The sequence below is a fragment of the Oncorhynchus nerka genome, linkage group LG6, assembly GCF_034236695.1.
Source record: "Oncorhynchus nerka isolate Pitt River linkage group LG6, Oner_Uvic_2.0, whole genome shotgun sequence".
Lineage (NCBI taxonomy): Eukaryota > Metazoa > Chordata > Actinopteri > Salmoniformes > Salmonidae > Oncorhynchus > Oncorhynchus nerka.
This window is the reverse complement of record NC_088401.1, coordinates 84,253,689-84,276,886: the sequence shown is the minus strand read 5'-3', so window position 1 is coordinate 84,276,886 and position 23,198 is coordinate 84,253,689. Positions and strand designations below refer to the sequence as shown.

Below are 23,198 nucleotides of genomic sequence, written 5' to 3'. Positions count from 1 at the left end.
GATTGTAGAAAAAAATTGTAGACCTCCACAGGTCTGGTTCGTCCTTGGGAGCAATTTCAAAACACCTGAAGGTACCACGTCCATCTGTACAAACAATAGTATGCAAGTATAAACACCATGGGACCACGCAGGCTTCATACCGCTCAGGAAGGACACACATTCTGTCTCCTAGAGATGAACGTACTTTGGTGCGAAAAGTGCAAATCAATCCCAAAACAGCAGCAAAGGACCTTGTGAAGATGCTGGAGGAAACAGGTACAAAATTATCTATATCCACAGTAATTTTATTTTACCTTTATCTAACTAGGCAAGTCAGTTAAGAAAAAAATCTTATTTTCAATGACAGCCTAGGAACAGTGGGTTAACTTCCTGTTCAGGGCCAGAAAGACAGATTTGTACCTTGTCAGCTCGGGGGTTTGAACTTGCAACCTTCCAGTTACTAGTCCAACGCACTAAACACTAGGCTACACTGCCGCCCCAAAATCCTATATCGACATAACCTGAAAGGCCGCTCAGCAAGGAAGAAGCCACTGCTCCAAAACCTCCATATAGAAGCCAGACTACGGTTTACAACTGCACATGGGGACAAAGATTGTACTTTTTGGAGAAATGTCCTCTGGTCTGATGAAACAAAAATAGAACTGTTCGGCCATAATGACCATCGTTATGTTTGGAGGATAAAGGGGGAGGCTTGCAAGCTGAAGAATACCATCCCAAGAATGAAGTATGGGGGTGGCAGCATCATGTTATGGGGGTGCTTTGCTACAGGAGGGACTGGTGCACTTCACAAAATAGATGGCATCATGAGGAAGAAATTTATGTGGATATATTGAAGCAACATCTCAAGACATCAGTCAAATGGACAATGACCCCAAGCATACTTCTAACGTTGTGGCAAAATGACTTAAGGACAACAAAGTCAAGGTATTATTGGAGTGGCCATCACAAAGCCCTGACCTCAATCCTATAAAAAATGTGTGGGCAGAACTGAAAAAGCGTGTGTAAGCAAGGAGGCCTACAAGCCTGACTCAGTTACACCAGCTCTGTCAGGAGGAATGGGCCAAAATCCACCCAATTTATTGTGGGAAGCTTGTGGAAGGCTACCCGAAACGTTTGACCCAAGTTAAACAATTTGAAGGCAATGCTACCAAATACTAATTGAGTGTATGTAAACTTCTGACCCACTGGGAATGTGATGAAAGAAATAAAAGCTGAACTAAATCATTCTCTCTTCTATTATTCTGACATTTCACATTCTTAAAATAAAGAGGTGATCCTAACTGACCTAAAACAGGGGATTTTTACTGGGATTGAATGTCAGGAATTGTGAAAAACTGAGTTTAAATGTATTTGGCCGAGGTGTATGTAAACTTCAACTGTACTTCCTACAGATCCTCCACAGAGCTGCTTTCTTCTCATCTACTATTCTTCACTCCTTCCTTTCTCTCTTCTCTAATCCTTTCTCCTGTTTTCCCCCTTTTCCCACCACTCCTCTCCTCCACCCCTTCTCCTCTCCTCCTCCCCCTCTCCTCCCTCCTCTCCCTCTCCTCCCTCCTCCCCCTCTCCTCACTCCTCTCCTCCCCTTCTCCCTCTCCTCCCCCTCTCCTCCCTCCTCTCTTCGCCCCCTCTCCCTCCCTCCTCTCTCCTCCCTACGATTTCTCTCCTCTCTCCTCCTCTCTTCTCCCTCCTCTCTCCTCCCCTCTCCTCCTCTCCCTCTCCTCCCTCCTATCTCCTCCACCGCTCCTCCACCCCTCCTCTCTCCTCCCCCTCTCCTCCCTCTCTCCTCCCTACGATTTCTCTCCTCTCTCCTCTCTCCTCCTCTCTTCTCTCCTCTCTCCTCCTCTCTCCTCCCCTCTCCTCCTCTCCCTCTCCTCCCTCCTATCTCCTCCACCGCTCCTCCACCCCTCCTCTCTCTCCTCCCTACGATTTCTCTCCTCTCTCCTCCCCTCGATTTCTCTCCTCTCTCCTCCTCTCTTCTCCCTCCTCTCTCCTCCCCTCTCCTCCTCTCCCTCTCCTCCCTCCTATCTCCTCCACCGCTCCTCCACCCCTCCTCTCTCCTCCCCCTCTCCTCCCCCTCTCCTCCCTACGATTTCCCTCCTCTCTCCTCCTCTCTCCTCTCTCCTCCTCTCCTCCTCTCTCTCTCTCCTCCCCTCTCCCTCTTCTCCTCCTCTCTCCTCCTCTCTCCTCCTCTCTCTCTCTCTCCTCCCCCTCCTCCTCTCCTCTCCTCCCTCCTATCTCCTCCACCGCTCCTCCTCCTCTCTTCTCCCTCCTCTCTCCTCCTCCTCTCCTCTCTCCTCCTCTCTCCTCTCTCCTCCCCTCTCCCTCCTCTCTCTCCTCCTCTCTCCTCCTCTCCCCTCTCCCTCCCCTCTCCTCCTCTCCCTCTCCTCCCTCCTATCTCCTCCACCGCTCCTCCTCCTCTCTTCTCCCTCCTCTCTCCTCCCCCTCTCCTCCCTCCTCTCTTCGCCCCCTCTCCTCCCTCCTCTCTCCTCCCTACGATTTCTCTCCTCTCTCCTCCTCTCTTCTCCCTCCTCTCTCCTCCCCTCTCCTCCTCTCCCTCTCCTCCCTCCTATCTCCTCCACCGCTCCTCCACCCCTCCTCTCTCCTCCCCCTCTCCTCCCTCTCTCCTCCCTACGATTTCTCTCCTCTCTCTCTCTCTCCTCTCTCTCCTCCTCTCTCTCCTCTCTCCTCCCCTCTCCTCCTCTCCCTCTCCTCCCTCCTATCTCCTCCACCGCTCCTCCACCCCTCCTCTCTCCTCCCTACGATTTCTCTCTCTCTCTCCTCCCTACGATTTCTCTCCTCTCTCCTCCTCTCTTCTCCCTCCTCTCTCCTCCCCTCTCCTCCTCTCCCTCTCCTCCCTCCTATCTCCTCCACCGCTCCTCCACCCCTCCTCTCTCCTCCCCCTCTCCTCCCCCTCTCCTCCCTACGATTTCCCTCCTCTCTCCTCCTCTCTCTCTCTCTCCTCCTCTCCTCCTCTCTCCTCTCTCCTCCCCTCTCCCTCTTCTCCCTCCTCTCTCCTCCTCTCTCCTCCCCTTTCCTCCTCTCCCTCTCCTCCCTCCTATCTCCTCCACCGCTCCTCCTCCTCTCTTCTCCCTCCTCTCTCCTCCTCCTCTCCTCTCTCCTCCTCTCTCCTCTCTCCTCCCCTCTCCCTCCTCTCTCTCCTCCTCTCTCCTCCTCTCTCCTCTCTCCTCCCCTCTCCTCCTCTCCCTCTCCTCCCTCCTATCTCCTCCACCGCTCCTCCTCCTCTCTTCTCCCTCCTCTCTCTCCCCCCTCTCCTCTCCCTCTCCTCCCTCCTATCTCCTCCCTACGATTTCTCTCCTCTCTCCTCCTCTCTCCTCCTCTCCTCCACTCAGTCCCAGCCTGCACCAACCTGCTCAGTCCCAGTGCTGCATTGAAGTAGGATTTATTTTAGCAGTGATAGACTGAAGAGCTGAGGCCATCAACAGATCCAGAGTGGGAGGGAAGAGGTGGGCTGGCTGAGAGACCTGGGTTCAAATACTATTTGAAATATTTTCAAATACGTTTAACGTTTGTTTTTGCCTGCCTGGAGTTCCAGTTGGACTGGGTTTATACTATTGAGACTGTTCTATTGGTCCATTAACCTAGACAAGTCCAATCAAGCACAAATAAAGTATTTTAAATGTATATCAAATACTATTTGACCCCAGGTCTGCTGGCTGGCTGGCCTCACTGAGCTGCCATTACCTCCTCAGGAGGATAAGAGGGAGCTGGAGCTGAAATGATATTTCAGACTGCTGAGTTTGTAGCATTGCCTCTTTTCTGCATCTCTGAGTGCTTAAACGCTAACCACTGTTGATGTCATCTGATCCTTCTCCTCTCTCCCTGGAGGGGGAATGTGAAATGATATGTCTATATATCTGGTAGTACCAGTCAGGTACCAGGGATGGGAATGTGAGATGATATGTCTATATATCTGGTAGTACCAGTCAGGTACCAGGGATGGGAATGTGAAATGATATATATGACTGTAGAGTAGTCTTGTTTACTGTAGTACTGTAGGGTAGTGTTGTTTACTGTAGTACTGTAGGGTAGTGTTGTTTACTGTAGTACTGTAGAGTAGTGTTGTTTACTGTAGTACTGTAGGGTAGTGTTGTTTACTGTAGTACTGTAGGGTAGTGTTGTTTACTGTAGTACTGTAGGGTAGTGTTGTTTACTGCAGTACTGTAGGGTAGTGTTGTTTACTGTAGTACTGTAGGGTAGTGTTGTTTACTGTAGTACTGTAGGGTAGTGTTGTTTACTGCAGTACTGTAGGGTAGTGTTGTTTACTGCAGTACTGTAGGGTAGTGTTGTTTACTGTAGGGTAGTGTTATTTACTGTAGTACTGTAGGGTAGTGTTGTTTACTGTAGGGTAGTGTTGTTTACTGTAGTACTGTAGGGTAGTGTTGTTTACTGTAGTACTGTTATTTAGGGTACTGTGTTGTTTACTGTAATACTGTAGAGTAGTGTTGTTTACTGCAGTACTGTAGGTTAGTGTTGTTTACTGTAGTACTGTAGGGTAGTGTTGTTTACTGTAGTACTGTAGGGTAGTGTTGTTTACTGTAATACTGTAGGGTAGTGCTGTTTACTGTAGTACTGTAGGGTAGTGTTGTTTACTGTAGTAATGTAGGGTAGTGTTGTTTTTACTGTAGAGTAGTGCTGTTTACTGTAGTACTGTAGAGTAGTGTTGTTTACTGTAGTACTGTAGGGTAGTGTTGTTTACTGTAGTACTGTAGGGTAGTGTTGTTTACTGTAGTACTGTAGGGTAGTGTTGTTTACTGTAGTACTGTAGTGTTGTTTACTGTGTTAGTGTTGTTTACTGTAGTACTGTAGTGTAGTGTTGTTTACTGTAGGGTAGTGTTAGTGTTGTTTACTGTAGGGTAGTGTTAGTGTTGTTTACTGTAGGGTAGTGTTAGTGTTGTTTACTGTAGGGTAGTGTTAGTGTTGTTTACTGTGTAGGGTAGTGTTAGTGTTGTTTACTGTAGGGTAGTGTTAGTGTTGTTTACTGTAGGGTAGTGTTAGTGTTGTTTACTGTAGGGTAGTGTTAGTGTTGTTTACTGTAGGGTAGTGTTAGTTTTGTTTACTGTAGGGTAGTGTTAGTTTTGTTTACTGTAGGGTAGTGTTAATGTTGTTTACTGTAGGGTAGTGTTAGTGTTGTTTACTGTAGGGTAGTGTTAGTGTTGTTTACTGTAGGGTAGTGTTAGTGTTGTTTACTGTAGGGTAGTGTTAGTGTTGTTTACTGTAGGGTAGTGTTAGTGTTGTTTACTGTAGGGTAGTGTTAGTGTTGTTTACTGTAGGGTAGTGTTAGTTTTGTTTACTGTAGGGTAGTGTTAGTGTTGTTTACTGTAGGGTAGTGTTAGTGTTGTTTACTGTAGGGTAGTGTTAGTGTTGTTTACTGTAGGGTAGTGTTAGTGTTGTTTACTGTAGGGTAGTGTTAGTGTTTACTGTAGTACTGTAGTGTTAGTTTTGTTTACTGTAGGGTAGTGTTGTTTACTGTAGTACTGTAGAGTGTTAGTGTTGTTTACTGTAGTAGTGTTAGAGTAGTGTTGTTTACTGTAGTACTGTAGTGTTAGTGTTGTTTACTGTAGTACTGTAGTGTTAGTGTTGTTTACTGTAGTACTGTAGTGTTAGTGTTGTTTACTGTAGTACTGTAGTGTAGTGTTGTTTACTGTAGTACTGTAGAGTGTAGTGTTGTTTACTGTAGTACTGTAGAGTTTAGTGTTGTTTACTGTAGTACTGTAGAGTGTTAGTGTTGTTTACTGTAGTACTGTAGTAGTGTTAGTGTTGTTTACTGTAGTACTGTAGGGTAGTGTTGTTTACTGTAGTACTGTAGTAGTGTTGTTTACTGTAGTACTGTAGTTAGTGTTGTTTACTGTAGGGTAGTGTTGTTTACTGTAGTACTGTAGGTTAGTGTTGTTTACTGTAGTACTGTAGGGTAGTGTTGTTTACTGTAGTACTGTAGAGTAGTGTTGTTTACTGTAGTACTGTAGGGTTAGTGTTGTTTACTGTAGTACTGTAGGGTAGTGTTGTTTACTGTAGTACTGTAGGGTAGTGTTGTTTACTGTAGTACTGTAGGGTAGTGTTGTTTACTGTAGTACTGTAGAGTAGTGTTGTTTACTGTAGTACTGTAGAGTAGTGTTGTTTACTGTAGTACTGTAGGGTAGTGTTGTTTACTGTAGTACTGTAGTGTAGTGTTGTTTACTGTAGTACTGTAGAGTAGTGTTGTTTACTGTAGTACTGTAGGGTAGTGTGTTACTGTAGTAATGTAGAGTAGTGTTGTTTACTGTAGTACTGTAGGGTAGTGTTGTTTACTGTAATACTGTAGAGTAGTGTTGTTTACTGCAGTACTGTAGGTTAGTGTTGTTTACTGTAGTACTGTAGGGTAGTGTTGTTTACTGTAGTACTGTAGGGTAGTGTTGTTTACTGTAGTACTGTAGGGTAGTGTTGTTTACTGCAGTACTGTAGGGTAGTGTTGTTTACTGTAGTACTGTAGGGTAGTGTTGTTTACTGTAGTACTGTAGGGTAGTGTTGTTTACTGTAGTACTGTAGGGTAGTGTTGTTTTACTGTAGTTTACTGTAGGGTAGTGTTGTTTACTGTAGTACTGTAGGGTAGTGTTGTTTACTGTAGGGTAGTGTTGTTTACTGTAGTACTGTAGGGTAGTGTTGTTTACTGCAGTACTGTAGGGTAGTGTTGTTTACTGTAGTACTGTAGGGTAGTGTTACTGTAGTACTGTAGGGTAGTGTTACTGTAGTACTGTAGGGTAGTGTTACTGTAGTACTGTAGGGTAGTGTTGTTTACTGTAGTACTGTAGGGTGGTGTTGTTTACTGTAGTACTGTAGGGTAGTGTTGTTTACTGTAGTACATTTACATTTAAGTCATTTAGCAGACGCTCTTATCCAGAGCGACTTACAAATTGGTGCATTCACCTTATGACATCCAGTGGAACAGTAGTGCATCTAAATCTTTTAAGGGGGGTGAGAGGGATTACTTTATCCTATCCTAGGTATTCCTTAAAGAGGTGGGGTTTCAGGTGTCTCCGGAAGGTGGTGATTGACTCCGCTGTCCTGGCGTCGTGAGGGAGTTTGTTCCACCATTGGGGGGCCAGAGCAGCGAACAGTTTTGACTGGGCTGAGCGGGAACTGTACTTCCTCAGTGGTAGGGAGGCGAGCAGGCCAGAGGTGGATGAACGCAGTGCCCTTGTTTGGGTGTAGGGCCTGATCAGAGCCTGGAGGTACTGAGGTGCCGTTCCCCTCACAGCTCCGTAGGCAAGCACCATGGTCTTGTAGCGGATGCGAGCTTCAACTGGAAGCCAGTGGAGAGAGCGGAGGAGCGGGGTGACGTGAGAGAACTTGGGAAGGTTGAACACCAGACGGGCTGCGGCGTTCTGGATGAGTTGTAGGGGTTTAATGGCACAGGCAGGGAGCCCAGCCAACAGCGAGTTGCAGTAATCCAGACGGGAGATGACGAGTGCCTGGATTAGGACCTGCGCCGCTTCCTGTGTGAGGCAGGGTCGTACTCTGCGGATGTTGTAGAGCATGAACCTACAGGAACGGGCCACCGCCTTGATGTTAGTTGAGAACGACAGGGTGTTGTCCAGGATCACGCCAAGGTTCTTAGCGCTCTGGGAGGAGGACACAATGGAGTTGTCAACCGTGATGGCGAGATCATGGAACGGGCAGTCCTTCCCGGGAGGAAGAGCAGCTCCGTCTTGCCGAGGTTCAGCTTGAGGTGGTGATCCGTCATCCACACTGATATGTCTGCCAGACATGCAGAGATGCGATTCGCCACCTGATCATCAGAAGGGGGAAAGGAGAAGATTAATTGTGTGTCGTCTGCATAGCAATGATAGGAGAGACCATGTGAGGTTATGACAGAGCCAAGTGACTTGGTGTATAGCGAGAATAGGAGAGGGCCTAGAACAGAGCCCTGGGGACACCAGTGGTGAGAGCACGTGGTGTGGAGACGGATTCTCGCCACGCCACCTGGTAGGAGCGACCTGTCAGGTAGGACGCAATCCAAGCGTGGGCTGCGCCGGAGATGCCCAACTCGGAGAGGGTGGAGAGGAGGATCTGATGGTTCACAGTATCGAAGGCAGCCGATAGGTCTAGAAGGATGAGAGCAGAGGAGAGAGAGTTAGCTTTAGCAGTGCGGAGCGCCTCCGTGATACAGAGAAGAGCAGTCTCAGTTGAATGACTAGTCTTGAAACCTGACTGATTTGGATCAAGAAGGTCATTCTGAGAGAGATAGCGGGAGAGCTGGCCAAGGACGGCACGTTCAAGAGTTTTGGAGAGAAAAGAAAGAAGGGATACTGGTCTGTAGTTGTTGACATCGGAGGGATCGAGTGTAGGTTTTTTCAGAAGGGGTGCAACTCTCGCTCTCTTGAAGACGGAAGGGACGTAGCCAGCGGTCAGGGATGAGTTGATGAGCGAGGTGAGGTAAGGGAGAAGGTCTCCGGAAATGGTCTGGAGAAGAGAGGAGGGGATAGGGTCAAGCGGGCAGGTTGTTGGGCGGCCGGCCGTCACAAGACGCGAGATTTCATCTGGAGAGAGGGGGGAGAAAGAGGTCAGAGCACAGGGTAGGTCAGTGTGAGCAGAACCAGCGGTGTCGTTTGACTTAGCAAACGAGGATCGGATGTCGTCGACCTTCTTTTCAAAATGGTTGACGAAGTCATCTGCAGAGAGGGAGGAGGGGGGGAGGGGGAAACAACTAGTACTGTAGGGTGGTGTTGTTTACTGTAGTACTGTAGGGTAGTGTTACTGTAGTACTGTAGGGTAGTGTTGTTTACTGTAGTACTGTAGGGTAGTGTTGTTTACTGTAGTACTGTAGGGTAGTGTTGTTTACTGTAATACTGTAGAGTAGTGTTGTTTACTGCAGTACTGTAGGTTAGTGTTGTTTACTGTAGTACTGTAGGGTAGTGTTGTTTACTGTAGTACTGTAGGGTAGTGTTGTTTACTGTAGTACTGTAGGGTAGTGTTGTTTACTGTAGTACTGTAGTGTTGTTTACTGTAGTACTGTAGAGTAGTGTTGTTTACTGTAGTACTGTAGGGTAGTGTTGTTTACTGTAGTACTGTAGGGTAGTGTTGTTTACTGTAGTAATGTAGGGTAGTGTTGTTTACTGTAATACTGTAGAGTAGTGTTGTTTACTGCAGTACTGTAGGTTAGTGTTGTTTACTGCAGTACTGTAGGGTAGTGTTGTTTACTGCAGTACTGTAGGGTAGTGTTGTTTACTGTAGTACTGTAGGGTAGTGTTGTTTACTGTAATACTGTAGAGTAGTGTTGTTTACTGCAGTACTGTAGGTTAGTGTTGTTTACTGTAGTACTGTAGGGTAGTGTTGTTTACTGTAGTACTGTAGGGTAGTGTTGTTTACTGTAGTACTGTAGGGTAGTGTTGTTTACTGCAGTACTGTAGGGTAGTGTTGTTTACTGTAGTACTGTAGGGTAGTGTTGTTTACTGTAGTACTGTAGGGTAGTGTTGTTTACTGCAGTACTGTAGGGTAGTGTTGTTTACTGCAGTACTGTAGGGTAGTGTTGTTTACTGTAGGGTAGTGTTATTTACTGTAGTACTGTAGGGTAGTGTTGTTTACTGTAGGGTAGTGTTGTTTACTGCAGTACTGTAGGTTAGTGTTGTTTACTGTAGTACTGTAGGGTAGTGTTGTTTACTGTAGGGTAGTGTTGTTTACTGTAGTACTGTAGGGTAGTGTTGTTTACTGTAGTACTGTAGGGTAGTGTTGTTTACTGTAATACTGTAGAGTAGTGTTGTTTACTGCAGTTCTGTAGGTTAGTGTTGTTTACTGTAGTACTGTAGGGTAGTGTTGTTTACTGTAATACTGTAGGGTAGTGCTGTTTACTGTAGTACTGTAGGGTAGTGTTGTTTACTGTAGTAATGTAGGGTAGTGTTGTTTACTGTAGAGTAGTGCTGTTTACTGTAGTACTGTAGAGTAGTGTTGTTTACTGTAGTACTGTAGGGTAGTGTTGTTTACTGTAGTACTGTAGGGTAGTGTTGTTTACTGTAGTACTGTAGAGTAGTGTTGTTTACTGTAGTACTGTAGGGTAGTGTTGTTTACTGTAGTACTGTAGGGTAGTGTTGTTTACTGTAGTACTGTAGAGTAGTGTTGTTTACTGTAGTACTGTAGGGTAGTGTTGTTTACTGTAGTACTGTAGGGTAGTGTTGTTTACTGTAGTACTGTAGGGTAGTGTTGTTTACTGTAGTACTGTAGGGTAGTGTTGTTTACTGTAGTACTGTAGGGTAGTGTTGTTTACTGTAGTACTGTAGGGTAGTGTTGTTTACTGTAGTACTGTAGGGTAGTGTTAGTGTTGTTTACTGTAGGGTAGTGTTAGTGTTGTTTACTGTAGGGTAGTGTTAGTGTTGTTTACTGTAGGGTAGTGTTAGCGTTGTTTACTGTAGGGTAGTGTTAGTGTTGTTTACTGTAGGGTAGTGTTAGTGTTGTTTACTGTAGGGTAGTGTTAGTGTTGTTTACTGTAGGGTAGTGTTAGTGTTGTTTACTGTAGGGTAGTGTTAGTTTTGTTTACTGTAGGGTAGTGTTAATGTTGTTTACTGTAGGGTAGTGTTAGTGTTGTTTACTGTAGGGTAGTGTTAGTGTTGTTTACTTTAGGGTAGTGTTAGTGTTGTTTACTGTAGGGTAGTGTTAGTGTTGTTTACTGTAGGGTAGTGTTAGTGTTGTTTACTGAAGGGTAGTGTTAGTGTTGTTTACTGTAGGGTAGTGTTAGTGTTGTTTACTGTAGTACTGTAGGGTAGTGTTAGTGTTGTTTACTGTAGGGTAGTGTTAGTGTTGTTTACTGTAGGGTAGTGTTAGTGTTGTTTACTGTAGGGTAGTGTTAGTGTTGTTTACTGTAGGGTAGTGTTAGTGTTGTTTACTGTAGGGTAGTGTTAGTTTTGTTTACTGTAGGGTAGTGTTAGTGTTGTTTACTGTAGGGTAGTGTTAGTGTTGTTTACTGTAGGGTAGTGTTAGTGTTGTTTACTGTAGGGTAGTGTTAGTGTTTACTGTAGTACTGTAGTACTGTAGAGTAGTGTTGTTTACTGTAGTACTGTAGAGTAGTGTTGTTTACTGTAGTACTGTAGAGTAGTGTTGTTTACTGTAGTACTGTAGAGTAGTGTTGTTTACTGTAGTACTGTAGAGTAGTGTTGTTTACTGTAGTACTGTAGTGTAGTGTTGTTTACTGTAGTACTGTAGAGTAGTGTTGTTTACTGTAGTACTGTAGAGTAGTGTTGTTTACTGTAGTACTGTAGAGTAGTGTTGTTTACTGTAGTACTGTAGAGTAGTGTTGTTTACTGTAGTACTGTAGAGTAGTGTTGTTTACTGTAGTACTGTAGAGTAGTGTTGTTTACTGTAGTACTGTAGTGTAGTGTTGTTTACTGTAGTACTGTAGAGTAGTGTTGTTTACTGTAGTACTGTAGAGTAGTGTTGTTTACTGTAGTACTGTAGAGTAGTGTTGTTTACTGTAGTACTGTAGGGTAGTGTTGTTTACTGTAGTACTGTAGAGTAGTGTTGTTTACTGTAGTACTGTAGGGTAGTGTTGTTTACTGTAGGGTAGTGTTGTTTACTGTAGTACTGTAGGGTAGTGTTGTTTACTGTAGTACTGTAGGGTAGTGTTGTTTACTGTAGTACTGTAGAGTAGTGTTGTTTACTGTAGTACTGTAGGGTAGTGTTGTTTACTGTAGTACTGTAGGGTAGTGTTGTTTACTGTAGTACTGTAGGGTAGTGTTACTGTAGTACTGTAGGGTAGTGTTGTTTACTGTAGTACTGTAGGGTAGTGTTGTTTACTGTAGTACTGTAGGGTAGTGTTACTGTAGTACTGTAGGGTAGTGTTGTTTACTGTAGTACTGTAGGGTAGTGTTGTTTACTGTAGTACTGTAGGGTAGTGTTACTGTAGTACTGTAGGGTAGTGTTACTGTAGTACTGTAGGGTAGTGTTACTGTAGTACTGTAGGGTAGTGTTGTTTACTGTAGTACTGTAGGGTGGTGTTGTTTACTGTAGTACTGTAGGGTAGTGTTGTTTACTGTAGTACATTTACATTTAAGTCATTTAGCAGACGCTCTTATCCAGAGCGACTTACAAATTGGTGCATTCACCTTATGACATCCAGTGGAACAGTAGTGCATCTAAATCTTTTAAGGGGGGTGAGAGGGATTACTTTATCCTATCCTAGGTATTCCTTAAAGAGGTGGGGTTTCAGGTGTCTCCGGAAGGTGGTGATTGACTCCGCTGTCCTGGCGTCGTGAGGGAGTTTGTTCCACCATTGGGGGGCCAGAGCAGCGAACAGTTTTGACTGGGCTGCGCGAGAACTGTACTTCCTCAGTGGTAGGGAGGCGAGCAGGCCAGAGGTGGATGAACGCAGTCCCCTTGTTTGGGTGTAGGGCCTGATCAGAGCCTGGAGGTACTGAGGTGCCGTTCCCCTCACAGCTCCGTAGGCAAGCACCATGGTCTTGTAGCGGATGCGAGCTTCAACTGGAAGCCAGTGGAGAGAGCGGAGGAGCGGGGTGACGTGAGAGAACTTGGGAAGGTTGAACACCAGACGGGCTGCGGCGTTCTGGATGAGTTGTAGGGGTTTAATGGCACAGGCAGGGAGCCCAGCCACCAGCGAGTTGCAGTAATCCAGACGGGAGATGACAAGTGCCTGGATTAGGACCTGCGCTGCTTCCTGTGTGAGGCAGGGTCGTACTCTGCGGATGTTGTAGAGCATGAACCTACAAGAACGGGCCACCGCCTTGATGTTAGTTGAGAACGACAGGGTGTTGTCCAGGATCACGCCAAGGTTCTTAGCGCTCTGGGAGGAGGACACAATGGAGTTGTCAACCGTGATGGCGAGATCATGGAATGGGCAGTCCTTCCCGGGAGGAAGAGCAGCTCCGTCTTGCCGAGGTTCAGGTTGAGGTGGTGATCCGTCATCCACACTGATATGTCTGCCAGACATGCAGAGATGCGATTCGCCACCTGGTCATCAGAAGGGGGAAAGGAGAAGATTAATTGTGTGTCGTCTGCATAGCAATGATAGGAGAGACCATGTGAGGTTATGACAGAGCCAAGTGACTTGGTGTATAGCGAGAATAGGAGAGGGCCTAGAACAGAGCCCTGGGGACGCCAGTGGTGAGAGCGCGTGGTGAGGAGACAGATTCTCGCCACGCCACCTGGTAGGAGCGACCTGTCAGGTAGGACGCAATCCAAGCGTGGGCCGCGCCGGAGATGCCCAACTCGGAGAGGGTGGAGAGGAGGATCTGATGGTTCACAGTATCGAAGGCAGCCGATAGGTCTAGAAGGATGAGAGCAGAGGAGAGAGAGTTAGCTTTTAGCAGTGCGGAGGGCCTCCGTGATACAGAGAAGAGCAGTCTCAGTTGAATGACTAGTCTTGAAACCTGACTGATTTGGATCAAGAAGGTCATTCTGAGAGAGATAGCGGGAGAGCTGGCCAAGGACGGCACGTTCGAGAGTTTTGGAGAGAAAAGAAAGAAGGGATACTGGTCTGTAGTTGTTGACATCGGAGGGATCGAGTGTAGGTTTTTTCAGAAGGGGTGCAACTCTCGCTCTCTTGAAGACAGAAGGGACGTAGCCAGCGGTCAGGGATGAGTTGATGAGCGAGGTGAGGTAAGGGAGAAGGTCTCCGGAAATGGTCTGGAGAAGAGAGGAGGGAATAGGGTCAAGCGGGCAGGTTGTTGGGCGGCCGGCCGTCACAAGACGCGAGATTTCATCTGGAGAGAGAGGGGAGAAAGAGGTCAGAGCACAGGGTAGGGCAGTGTGAGCAGAACCAGCGGTGTCGTTTGACTTAGCAACGAGGATCGGATGTCGTCGACCTTCTTTTCAAAATGGTTGACGAAGTCATCTGCAGAGAGGGAGGAGGGGGGAGGGGGAGGAGGATTCAGGAGGGAGGAGAAGGTGGCAAAGAGCTTCCTAGGGTTAGAGGCAGATGCTTGGAATTTAGAGTGGTAGAAAGTGGCTTTAGCAGCAGAGACAGAAGAGGAAAATGTAGAGAGGAGGGAGTGAAAGGATGCCAGGTCCGCAGGGAGGCGAGTTTTCCTCCATTTCCGCTCGGCTGCCCGGAGCCCTGTTCTGTGAGCTCGCAATGAGTCGTCGAGCCACGGAGCAGGAGGGGAGGACCGAGCCGGCCTGGAGGATAGGGGACATAGAGAATCAAGGGATGCAGAAAGGGAGGAGAGGAGGGTTGAGGAGGCAGAATCAGGAGATAGGTTGGAGAAGGTTTGAGCAGAGGGAAGAGATGATAGGATGGAAGAGGAGAGAGTAGCGGGGGAGAGAGAGCAAAGATTGGGACGGCGCGATACCATCCGAGTAGGGGCAGTGTGGGAAGTGTTGGATGAGAGCGAGAGGGAAAAGGATACAAGGTAGTGGTCGGAGACTTGGAGGGGAGTTGCAGTGAGGTTAGTGGAAGAACAGCATCTAGTAAAGATGAGGTCGAGCGTATTGCCTGCCTTGTGAGTAGAGGGGGAAGGTGAGAGGGTGAGGTCAAAAGAGGAGAGGAGTGGAAAGAAGGAGGCAGAGAGGAATGAGTCAAAGTTAGACGTGGGGAGGTTAAAGTCGCCCAGAACTGTGAGAGGTGAGCCGTCCTCAGGAAAGGAGCTTATCAAGGCATCAAGCTCATTGATGAACTCTCCGAGGGAACCTGGAGGGCGATAAAAGGATGTTAAGCTTGAAAGGGCTGGTAACTGTGACAGCATGGAATTCAAAGGAGGCGATAGACAGATGGGTAAGGGGAGAAAGAGAGAATGACCACTTGGGAGAGATGAGGATCCCGGTGCCACCACCCCGCTGACCAGAAGCTCTCGGGGTGTGCGAGAACACGTGGGCGGACGAAGAGAGAGCAGTAGGAGTAGCAGTGTTATCTGTGGTGATCCATGTTTCCGTCAGTGCCAAGAAGTCGAGGGACTGGAGGGAGGCATAGGCTGAGATGAACTCTGCCTTGTTGGCCGCAGATCGGCAGTTCCAGAGGCTACCGGAGACCTGGAACTCCACGTGGGTCGTGCGCGCTGGGACCACCAGATTAGAGTGGCCGCGGCCACGCGGTGTGGAGCGTTTGTATGGTCTGTGCAGAGAGGAGAGAACAGGGATAGACAGACACATAGTTGACAGGCTACAGAAGAGGCTACGCTAATGCAAAGGAGATTGGAATGACAAGTGGACTACACGTCTCGAATGTTCAGAAAGTTAAGCTTACGTAGCAGGAATCTTATTGACTAAAATAATTCAAATGATACAGTACTGCTGAAGTAGGCTAGCTGGCAGTGGCTGCGTTGTTGTTGTTCTATCTCTCTATAGTGCTGTTTCTTGTATTATGGTCTCTTGTTTCTTTAGAGGTTTCACTTTGTTGTCCTTTTCTTTTCCTTTTTCTTCTGTCCTTATTTTGTCTTCCTTTCTTCTGTTAACTAGATATTTTTTGTTGTACACATAGTCACATAGTGATGTTGTGTTATAACTCACATAGTGGTGTTGTGTTATAAGTCACATAGTGATGTTGTGTTATAAGTCAATCTTGGTGTTGGAACAGGGAGTGTGAATAAGTCCGTCTTGTTAACTTGTCAGGTCTGTATCTCTAGGTCTGTATAACAGTCTGTATCTCTCTCCAGGTCTCTATAACAGTCTGTATCTCTAGGTCTGTATAACAGTCTGTATCTCTCTCCAGGTCTCTATAACAGTCTGTATCTCTAGGTCTCTATAAGAGTCTGTATCTCCAGGTCTCTATAACAGTCTGTATCTCTAGGTCTCTATAACAGTCTGTATCTCTAGGTCTCTATAACAGCCTGTATCTCTAGGTCTCTATAACAGCCTGTATCTCTAGGTCTGTATAACAGTCTGTATCTCTAGGTCTCTATAACAGTCTGTATCTCTAGGTCTGTATAACAGTCTGTATCTCTCTCCAGGTTTCTATAACAGTATGTATCTCTAGGTCTCTATAACAGTCTGTATCTCTCTCCAGGTCTCTATAACAGCCTGTATCTCTCTCCAGGTCTCTATAACAGCCTGTATCTCTAGGTCTCTATAACAGCCTGTATCTCTAGGTCTCTATAACAGCCTGTATCTCTCTCCAGGTTTCTATAACAGTATGTATCTCTAGGTCTCTATAACAGTCTGTATCTCTAGGTCTCTATAACAGTATGTATCTCTAGGTCTCTATAACAGTATGTATCTCTAGGTCTCTATAACAGTCTGTATCTCTAGGTCTCTATAACAGTCTGTATCTCTAGGTCTCTATAACAGCCTGTATCTCTAGGTCTCTATAACAGTAGGTCTCTATAACAGTCTGTATCTCTAGGTCTCTATAACAGTAGGTCTCTATAACAGTCTGTATCTCTAGGTCTCTATAACAGTAGGTCTCTATAACAGTCTGTATCTCCAGGTCTCTATAACAGTCTGTATCTCCAGGTCTCTATAACAGTCTGTATCTCTAGGTCTCTATAACAGTCTGTATCTCCAGGTCTCTATAACAGCCTGTATCTCTAGGTCTCTATAACAGTATGTATCTCTAGGTCTCTATAACAGTCTGTATCTCTAGGTCTCTATAACAGTCTGTATCTCTAGGTCTCTATAACAGTCTGTATCTCTAGGTCTGTATAACAGTCTGTATCTCTAGGTCTCTATAACAGTCTGTATCTCTAGGTCTCTATAACAGTCTGTATCTCTAGGTCTCTATAACAGTATGTATCTCTAGGTCTCTATAACAGTCTGTATCTCTAGGTCTCTATAACAGTCTGTATCTCTAGGTCTCTATAACAGTCTGTATCTCTAGGTCTGTATAACAGTCTGTATCTCCAGGTCTGTATAACAGTCTGTATCTCTAGGTCTCTATAACAGTATGTATCTCTCTCCAGGTTTCTATAACAGTCTGTATCTCTCTCCAGGTCTCTATAACAGTCTGTATCTCTCTCCAGGTCTCTATAACAGCCTGTATCTCTAGGTCTGTATAACAGTCTGTATCTCTCTCCAGGTTTCTATAACAGCCTGTATCTCTAGGTCTCTATAACAGCCTGTATCTCTAGGTCTCTATAACAGCCTGTATCTCTAGGTCTCTATAACAGCCTGTATCTCTAGGTCTCTATAACAGTATGTATCTCTAGGTCTCTATAACAGCCTGTATCTCTCTCCAGGTTTCTATAACAGCCTGTATCTCTCTCCAGGTCTGTATAACAGTGTGGACAGTTGGATGATTGTCCCCAACATCAAGCAGAACCACTACACGGTGCACGGCCTGCAGAGTGGAACACGTTATGTCTTCTTTGTCAAGGCAATCAACCAGGCAGGCAGCCGCAACAGCGACCCAGCCCGCCTCAAAACCAACAGTAAGTCCCCCAGTCTTCTGTCCCTTCAGCCCGCCTCAAAACCAACAGTAAGTCCCCCAGTCCTCTGGTCCCTTCAGCCCGCCTCAAAACCAACAGTAAGTCCCCCAGTCCTCTGTCCCTTCAGCCCGCCTCAAAACCAACAGTACGTCCCCCAGCCCTGTGGTCGTGCCATACCCCCCAGGCTCCCGGCCCTCCAGACCCTGCCTTCCCAGTTGCTTGGCACAGCCCGAGGCTCTGCTCTCTGGGTAGACACACTGGCCCCCCGTCTCTAATTAGACCAGTGGTGGAAAAAGTACCCCATTTTCATACTTGAGCAAAAATACTACTTGAATATCATACTTGAGCAAAATACTACTTGAACATCATACTTGAGCAAAATACTACTTGAGCAAAATACTACTTGAACATCATACTTGAGCAAAAATACTACTTGAATATCATACTTGAGCAAAATACTACTTGAGCAAATACTACTTGAGTCTAAAAGTAGTTGGTTTTAAATATACTTAAGTATCAACAGTAAAAGTACAAATAATTTAAAATTCATTATGTTAAAAGCAAACCAGGCATTTGGAATGACGAGGAATTGGACTATTTTCTGTCCTGCTAAGCATTTAAAGTACATTATTTTTTTGTAAAAAGTACATTATTTTCTTAAGGAATGTCGTGAAGTAAAAGTAAAAGTTGTCAAAAACATAAATAGTAAATTAAAGTAAAGTACAGATACCCAAAAAAACTACTTAAGTAATACTTTAAAGTATTTTTACTTAAGTACTTTACACCACTGAATTAGACCAGTTCTTCCAGACATTAGAGAACAGCCACTGGCTAGATAGATGAGAGAAAAGGCTTTATTGGTATGCAATACTTGGACCGACGCCACCCAACCAGCGATAATGACTCCATTAGACCCATCACTCACTTTCCCTCCCTCCCTCCCTCCCTCCCTCCCTCCCTCCCTCCCTCTCCCTCCCTCTCTCTCACTCTCTCGCCCCTCTCTCTCTCTCTCTCTCACTCGCCCTCTCCCTCCCTCCCTCCCTCCCTCCCTCCTCCCCTCTCTCTCTCTCTTTATCCCTCCCTCTCTCTCTCTCTCGCCCTCCTCTCTCTCTCCCTCTCTCTCTCTCTCTCTCGCCTCTCCTCTCTCTCTCTCGCCCTCCTCCTCTCTCTCTCGCCCTCCTCTCTCTCTCTCTCTCTCTCTCTCTCTCTCTCTCTCCCCTCTCTCTCTCTCTCTCTCTCTCTCTCTCTCTCTCTCTCTCTCTCTCCCTCCCTCCCTCTCTTTCTCTCTCTCCCTCCCTCTCTCTCTACCCTCCTTCTCACCCTCCCTCCCTACTGATCACACGGTAAGTTGGCTAATGTCATGATTTCTCCCTCCTCACACCTCTACAGCCCCGCCTGTCTGCCTCTCTCTCGCTCAGGGCTTCAATTACTTACAAATGCCCCTGTTACAGCCGGATAGGCGCTGACAGCATTCAAATGGATTATTGCATCAGAGAGGCTATGGAGTCACCCGGGGGGAGGTTTAGAGGTGAAACACAGGGTATCTGTAGCTAGCAGTGAGTTAGCTTGTCTTCCCTTTCTCATTCCTCCTTCCCTCTCTCATCCCTCCTTCCCTCTCTCATCCCTCCTTCCCTCTCTCATTCCTCCTTCCCTCTCTCATCCCTCCTTCCTCTCTCTCATCCCTCTTTCCCTCTCTCATCCCTCCTTCCCTCTCTCATCCCTCTATTCTCTGTCGGTGGAGCCGTAGGCTGCCAGATGTTTATCACTGGGCCCAGCAGCTAGGCTAAGCTCACACACACGCACACTGTCTCGCTGTTTCTCCCGTCATGGTGCCTACTGGCCGGCACCCGCAGCATCAGCATCAGCCAAGTTGTGGCATGCAGTCCTCTGTCTCTCCTCTCTCCTTCTCTCCTGTCCTCTCCCCTTCTCTCCTCTCTCCTCCTCTCCTATCCTCTCCCCTTCTCTCCTCCTCTCCTGTCCCCTCTCCTCCTCTCCTATCCTCTCTCCTCCTCTCCTGTCCCCTCCCCTTCTACCCTCTCTCCTCTCGTGTCCCCTCCCCTCCTCTCTCTTCCTTTCCTCTCTCCTCCTTTCTCCTCTCCTCCTCTCTCTTCCTCTTCTCTTCTATTTCCTCATCTCCTGTCCCCTCCCCTCCTCTCTCTTCCTCTCCCCTCCTCTCTCTTCCTCTTCCCTCCCCTCCTCCCGACCCCTCCCCTCTCCTCTTGTACCAACTGAGCCACTACACTCCCACTCACTGTCATTCATTCCCTTTAGATATATAGAGATGAATAGATCTGTATAGCAGCATGTCCTCCCCCTCTAGCTCTCAGGTTTATCCTCTTCATTATTGGAATCAGCCAGCTAGCATAATAACACAACAGAACCTGTAGATGCACCAAAGGGTAGCTCTCTCTCTGTCTCTCTCTCTCTCTCTCTCTCTCTCTCTCTCTCTCTCTCTCTCTCTCTCTCTCTCTCTCTCTCTCTCTCTCTCTCTGTCTCTCTGTCTCTCTCTCTCTCTCTCTCTCTCTCTCTCTCTCTCTCTCTCTCTCTCTCTCTCTCTCTCTCTCTCTCTCTCTCTGTCTCTCTCTCTCTCTCTCTCTCTCTCTCTCTCTCTCTCTCTCTCTCTCTCTCTCTCTCAATTTAATTCAAAGGTCTTTATTGGCATGGAAAAACATATGTTAGCATTGCCAAAGCAAGTGAAATAGATAGATAGATATATAGATACACACAATATCCCTTAATGACAAAGCAAAAACTGTTGTTTTTTTATTTGTGCAAATGTACGAAACAGGTAAACCTGAAATATTAAATTTATGTAAGTATTCAGACCCTTTACTCAGTACTTTGTTGAAGCACCTTTGTCTATTGATTACAGCCTCGAGTCTTCTTGGGTTTGACGCTACAAGTTTGGCACACCGGTATTTGGGGAGTTTCTCCCATTCTTCTCTGCTGATCCTCTCCAGCTCTGTCAGGTTGGATGGGGAGCATCACTGCACAGTTAATTTCAGGTCTCTCCAGAGATGTTCGATCAGGTTCAAGTCTGGGCTCTGGCTGGCCCACTCAAGGACATCCAGAGACTTGTCCTGAATACAACACACTCCTGTGTTGTATTGGCTGTGTGCTTAGGGTCGTTGTGTTGTTGGAAGGCGAACCTTCACCTCAGTCTGAAAGTCCTGAGCGCTCTGGAGCAGGTTTTTATCAAGGATATCTCTGTACTTTGCTACGTTCATCTTTCCCTCGATCCTGACTAGTTTCCCAGTCCCTGCCTCTGAAAAACATCCCCACAGCATGATGCTGTCACCACCATGCTTCACCGTAGGGATGGTGCCAGGTTCCCTCCAGACATGATGCTTGGCATTCAGGCCAAAGAGCAATCTTGGTTTCATCAGACCAGAGAATCTTGTTTCTCGTGGTCTGAGAGTCCTTAAGGTGCCTTTTGGCAAACTCCCAGCAGGCTGCCATGTGCCTTTTACTGAGGAGTGGCTTCCATTGGGCCACTCTACCATAAAGGCCTGGTTGGTGGAGTGATGCAGAGATGGTTCTCCTTCTGGAAGGTTCTCCCATCTCCAGAGCTCTGTCAGAATGACCATCGGTTTCATGGTCACCTCCCTGACCAAGGCACTTCTCCCCCAATTGCTCAGTTTGGCCAGGTAGCCAGCTCTAGGAAGAGTCTTGGTGGTTCCAAACTTCTTCCCTTTAAGAATGATGGCCACACAATCTTGGGACCTTCAATGTTACAGAAATGTTTAGGTTCCCTTCCCCAGATCTGTGCCTCGACACAATCCTGTCTCGGAGCTCTACGGACAATTCCTTCGACCTCATGGCTTGGTTTTTGCTCTGACATGCACTGTCAACTGTGGGAACTTATATAGACAGGTGTGTGCTTTTCCAAATCCTGTCCAATCAATTGAATTTATCACAGGTGGACTCCAATCAAGTTGTAGAAACATCTCAAGGATGATCAATGGAAACAGGATGCATCTGAGCTCAATTTTGAGTTTCATAGCAAAGAGACTGAATACTTATGTAAATAAGCTATTTCTGTTTTTATTTTTTATGTCTGAAAACCTGTTTTCACTTTGTCATTTTGAGGTAATGTGTGTAGATTAATGAGGGGAACATTTTTATTTAAACAATTTTAGTGTAATGTGAAAACAGTCAAGGGGTCTGAACACTTTCCAAATGCTCTCTAGGTATAGTTTTTTGTTTGCTCTAGGGCAACTCTGTCTAGATGGAATTTGTATTTTGTGGTCCTGGCAACTGGACCCCTTTTCTCTGGAATTAGTATGTGAAGAAAGAAGCTCTTCACCTGCATGTCGTAGAGGTGGAGAGAAAATGAGTCACGACGACAACAACAACAACAACAACAACAACCAAAAGACATTCATGGTGTTTGGTTTGGATGTGTTTGGTTGGTCCCCCTCCTCAAGCACACAGCGAGCAGCCATTGAGACGAAGAACCGAAGCTTTTAAGTACCACAGGATGAGTTTTAGTGAAAGCCTGAAACCTTAGCAGTCAGTTTTTTTGGGGGGGTTGTTGTCATATTTGTTTCGTTCAACTAGACGAGAAGCGGCTTGGAGATTTTAGCTTTAGCTTGTCACATTTCAGCCGTGCTTTGCAAAACACGTTTCACAAATAACGGGGACATGTAACGTTAAACCCAAAACTTCCTCCCCTCAAAAAAACACTGTGAAATAAATTAGAACATAAATACTGTACTCTGGATGGGTAAACTGTACATAGAACGAGCTGTCATCTACACTATTACACAGGAATCATTTAAGACACCAAGCTGTTATCTACACTATTACACAGGAATCATTTAAGACACCAAGCTGTTATCTACACTATTACACAGGAATCATTTAAGACACCAAGCTGTTATCTACACTATTACACAGGAATCATTTAAGACACCAAGCTGTTATCTACACTATTACACAGGAATCATTTAAGACACCAAGCTGTCATCTACACTATTATACAGGAATCATTTAAGACACCAAGCTGTCATCTACACTATTACACAGGAATCATTTAAGACACCAAGCTGTCATCTACACTATTATACAGGAATCATTTAAGACACCAAGCTGTCATCTACACTATTATACAGGAATCATTTAAGACACCAAGCTGTCATCTACACTATTACACAGGAATCATTTAAGACACCAAGCTGTTATCTACACTATTACACAGGAATCATTTAAGACACCAAGCTGTCATCTACACTATTATACAGGAATCATTTAAGACACCAAGCTGTCATCTACACTATTATACAGGAATCATTTAAGACACCAAGCTGTGATGACACAGGAATCATTTAAGACACCAAGCTGTCATCTACACTATTACACAGGAATCATTTAAGACACCAAGCTGTCATCTACACTATTACACAGGAATCATTTAAGACACCAAGCTGTCATCTACACTATTACACAGGAATCATTTAAGACACCAAGCTGTCATCTACACTATTACACAGGAATCATTTAAGACACCAAGCTGTCATCTACACTATTACACAGGAATCATTTAAGACACCAAGCTGTCATCTACACTATTACACAGGAATCATTTAAGACACCAAGCTGTTATCTACACTATTACACAGGAATCATTTAAGACACCAAGCTGTCATCTACACTATTACACAGGAATCATTTAAGACACCAAGCTGTTATCTACACTATTACACAGGAATCATTTAAGACACCAAGCTGTCATCTACACTATTACACAGGAATCATTTAAGACACCAAGCTGTTATCTACACTATTACACAGGAATCATTTAAGACACCAAGCTGTTATCTACACTATTACACAGGAATCATTTAAGACACCAAGCTGTTATCTACACTATTACACAGGAATCATTTAAGACACCAAGCTGTT

At 45.8% G+C, this 23,198-nt stretch overlaps 1 protein-coding gene across 1 annotated transcript in view; it reads left to right on the top strand.

Annotated features, from left to right (window-relative positions):
* Window positions 1–23,198, top strand: part of LOC115121094 (probable E3 ubiquitin-protein ligase MID2) — a 187,213-nt gene that overhangs the window by 155,714 nt on the left and 8,301 nt on the right. The window contains 1 exon segment of the mRNA XM_065019097.1: window positions 17,136–17,297. Within this exon segment, the coding sequence (XP_064875169.1) occupies window positions 17,136–17,297 (162 nt within the window).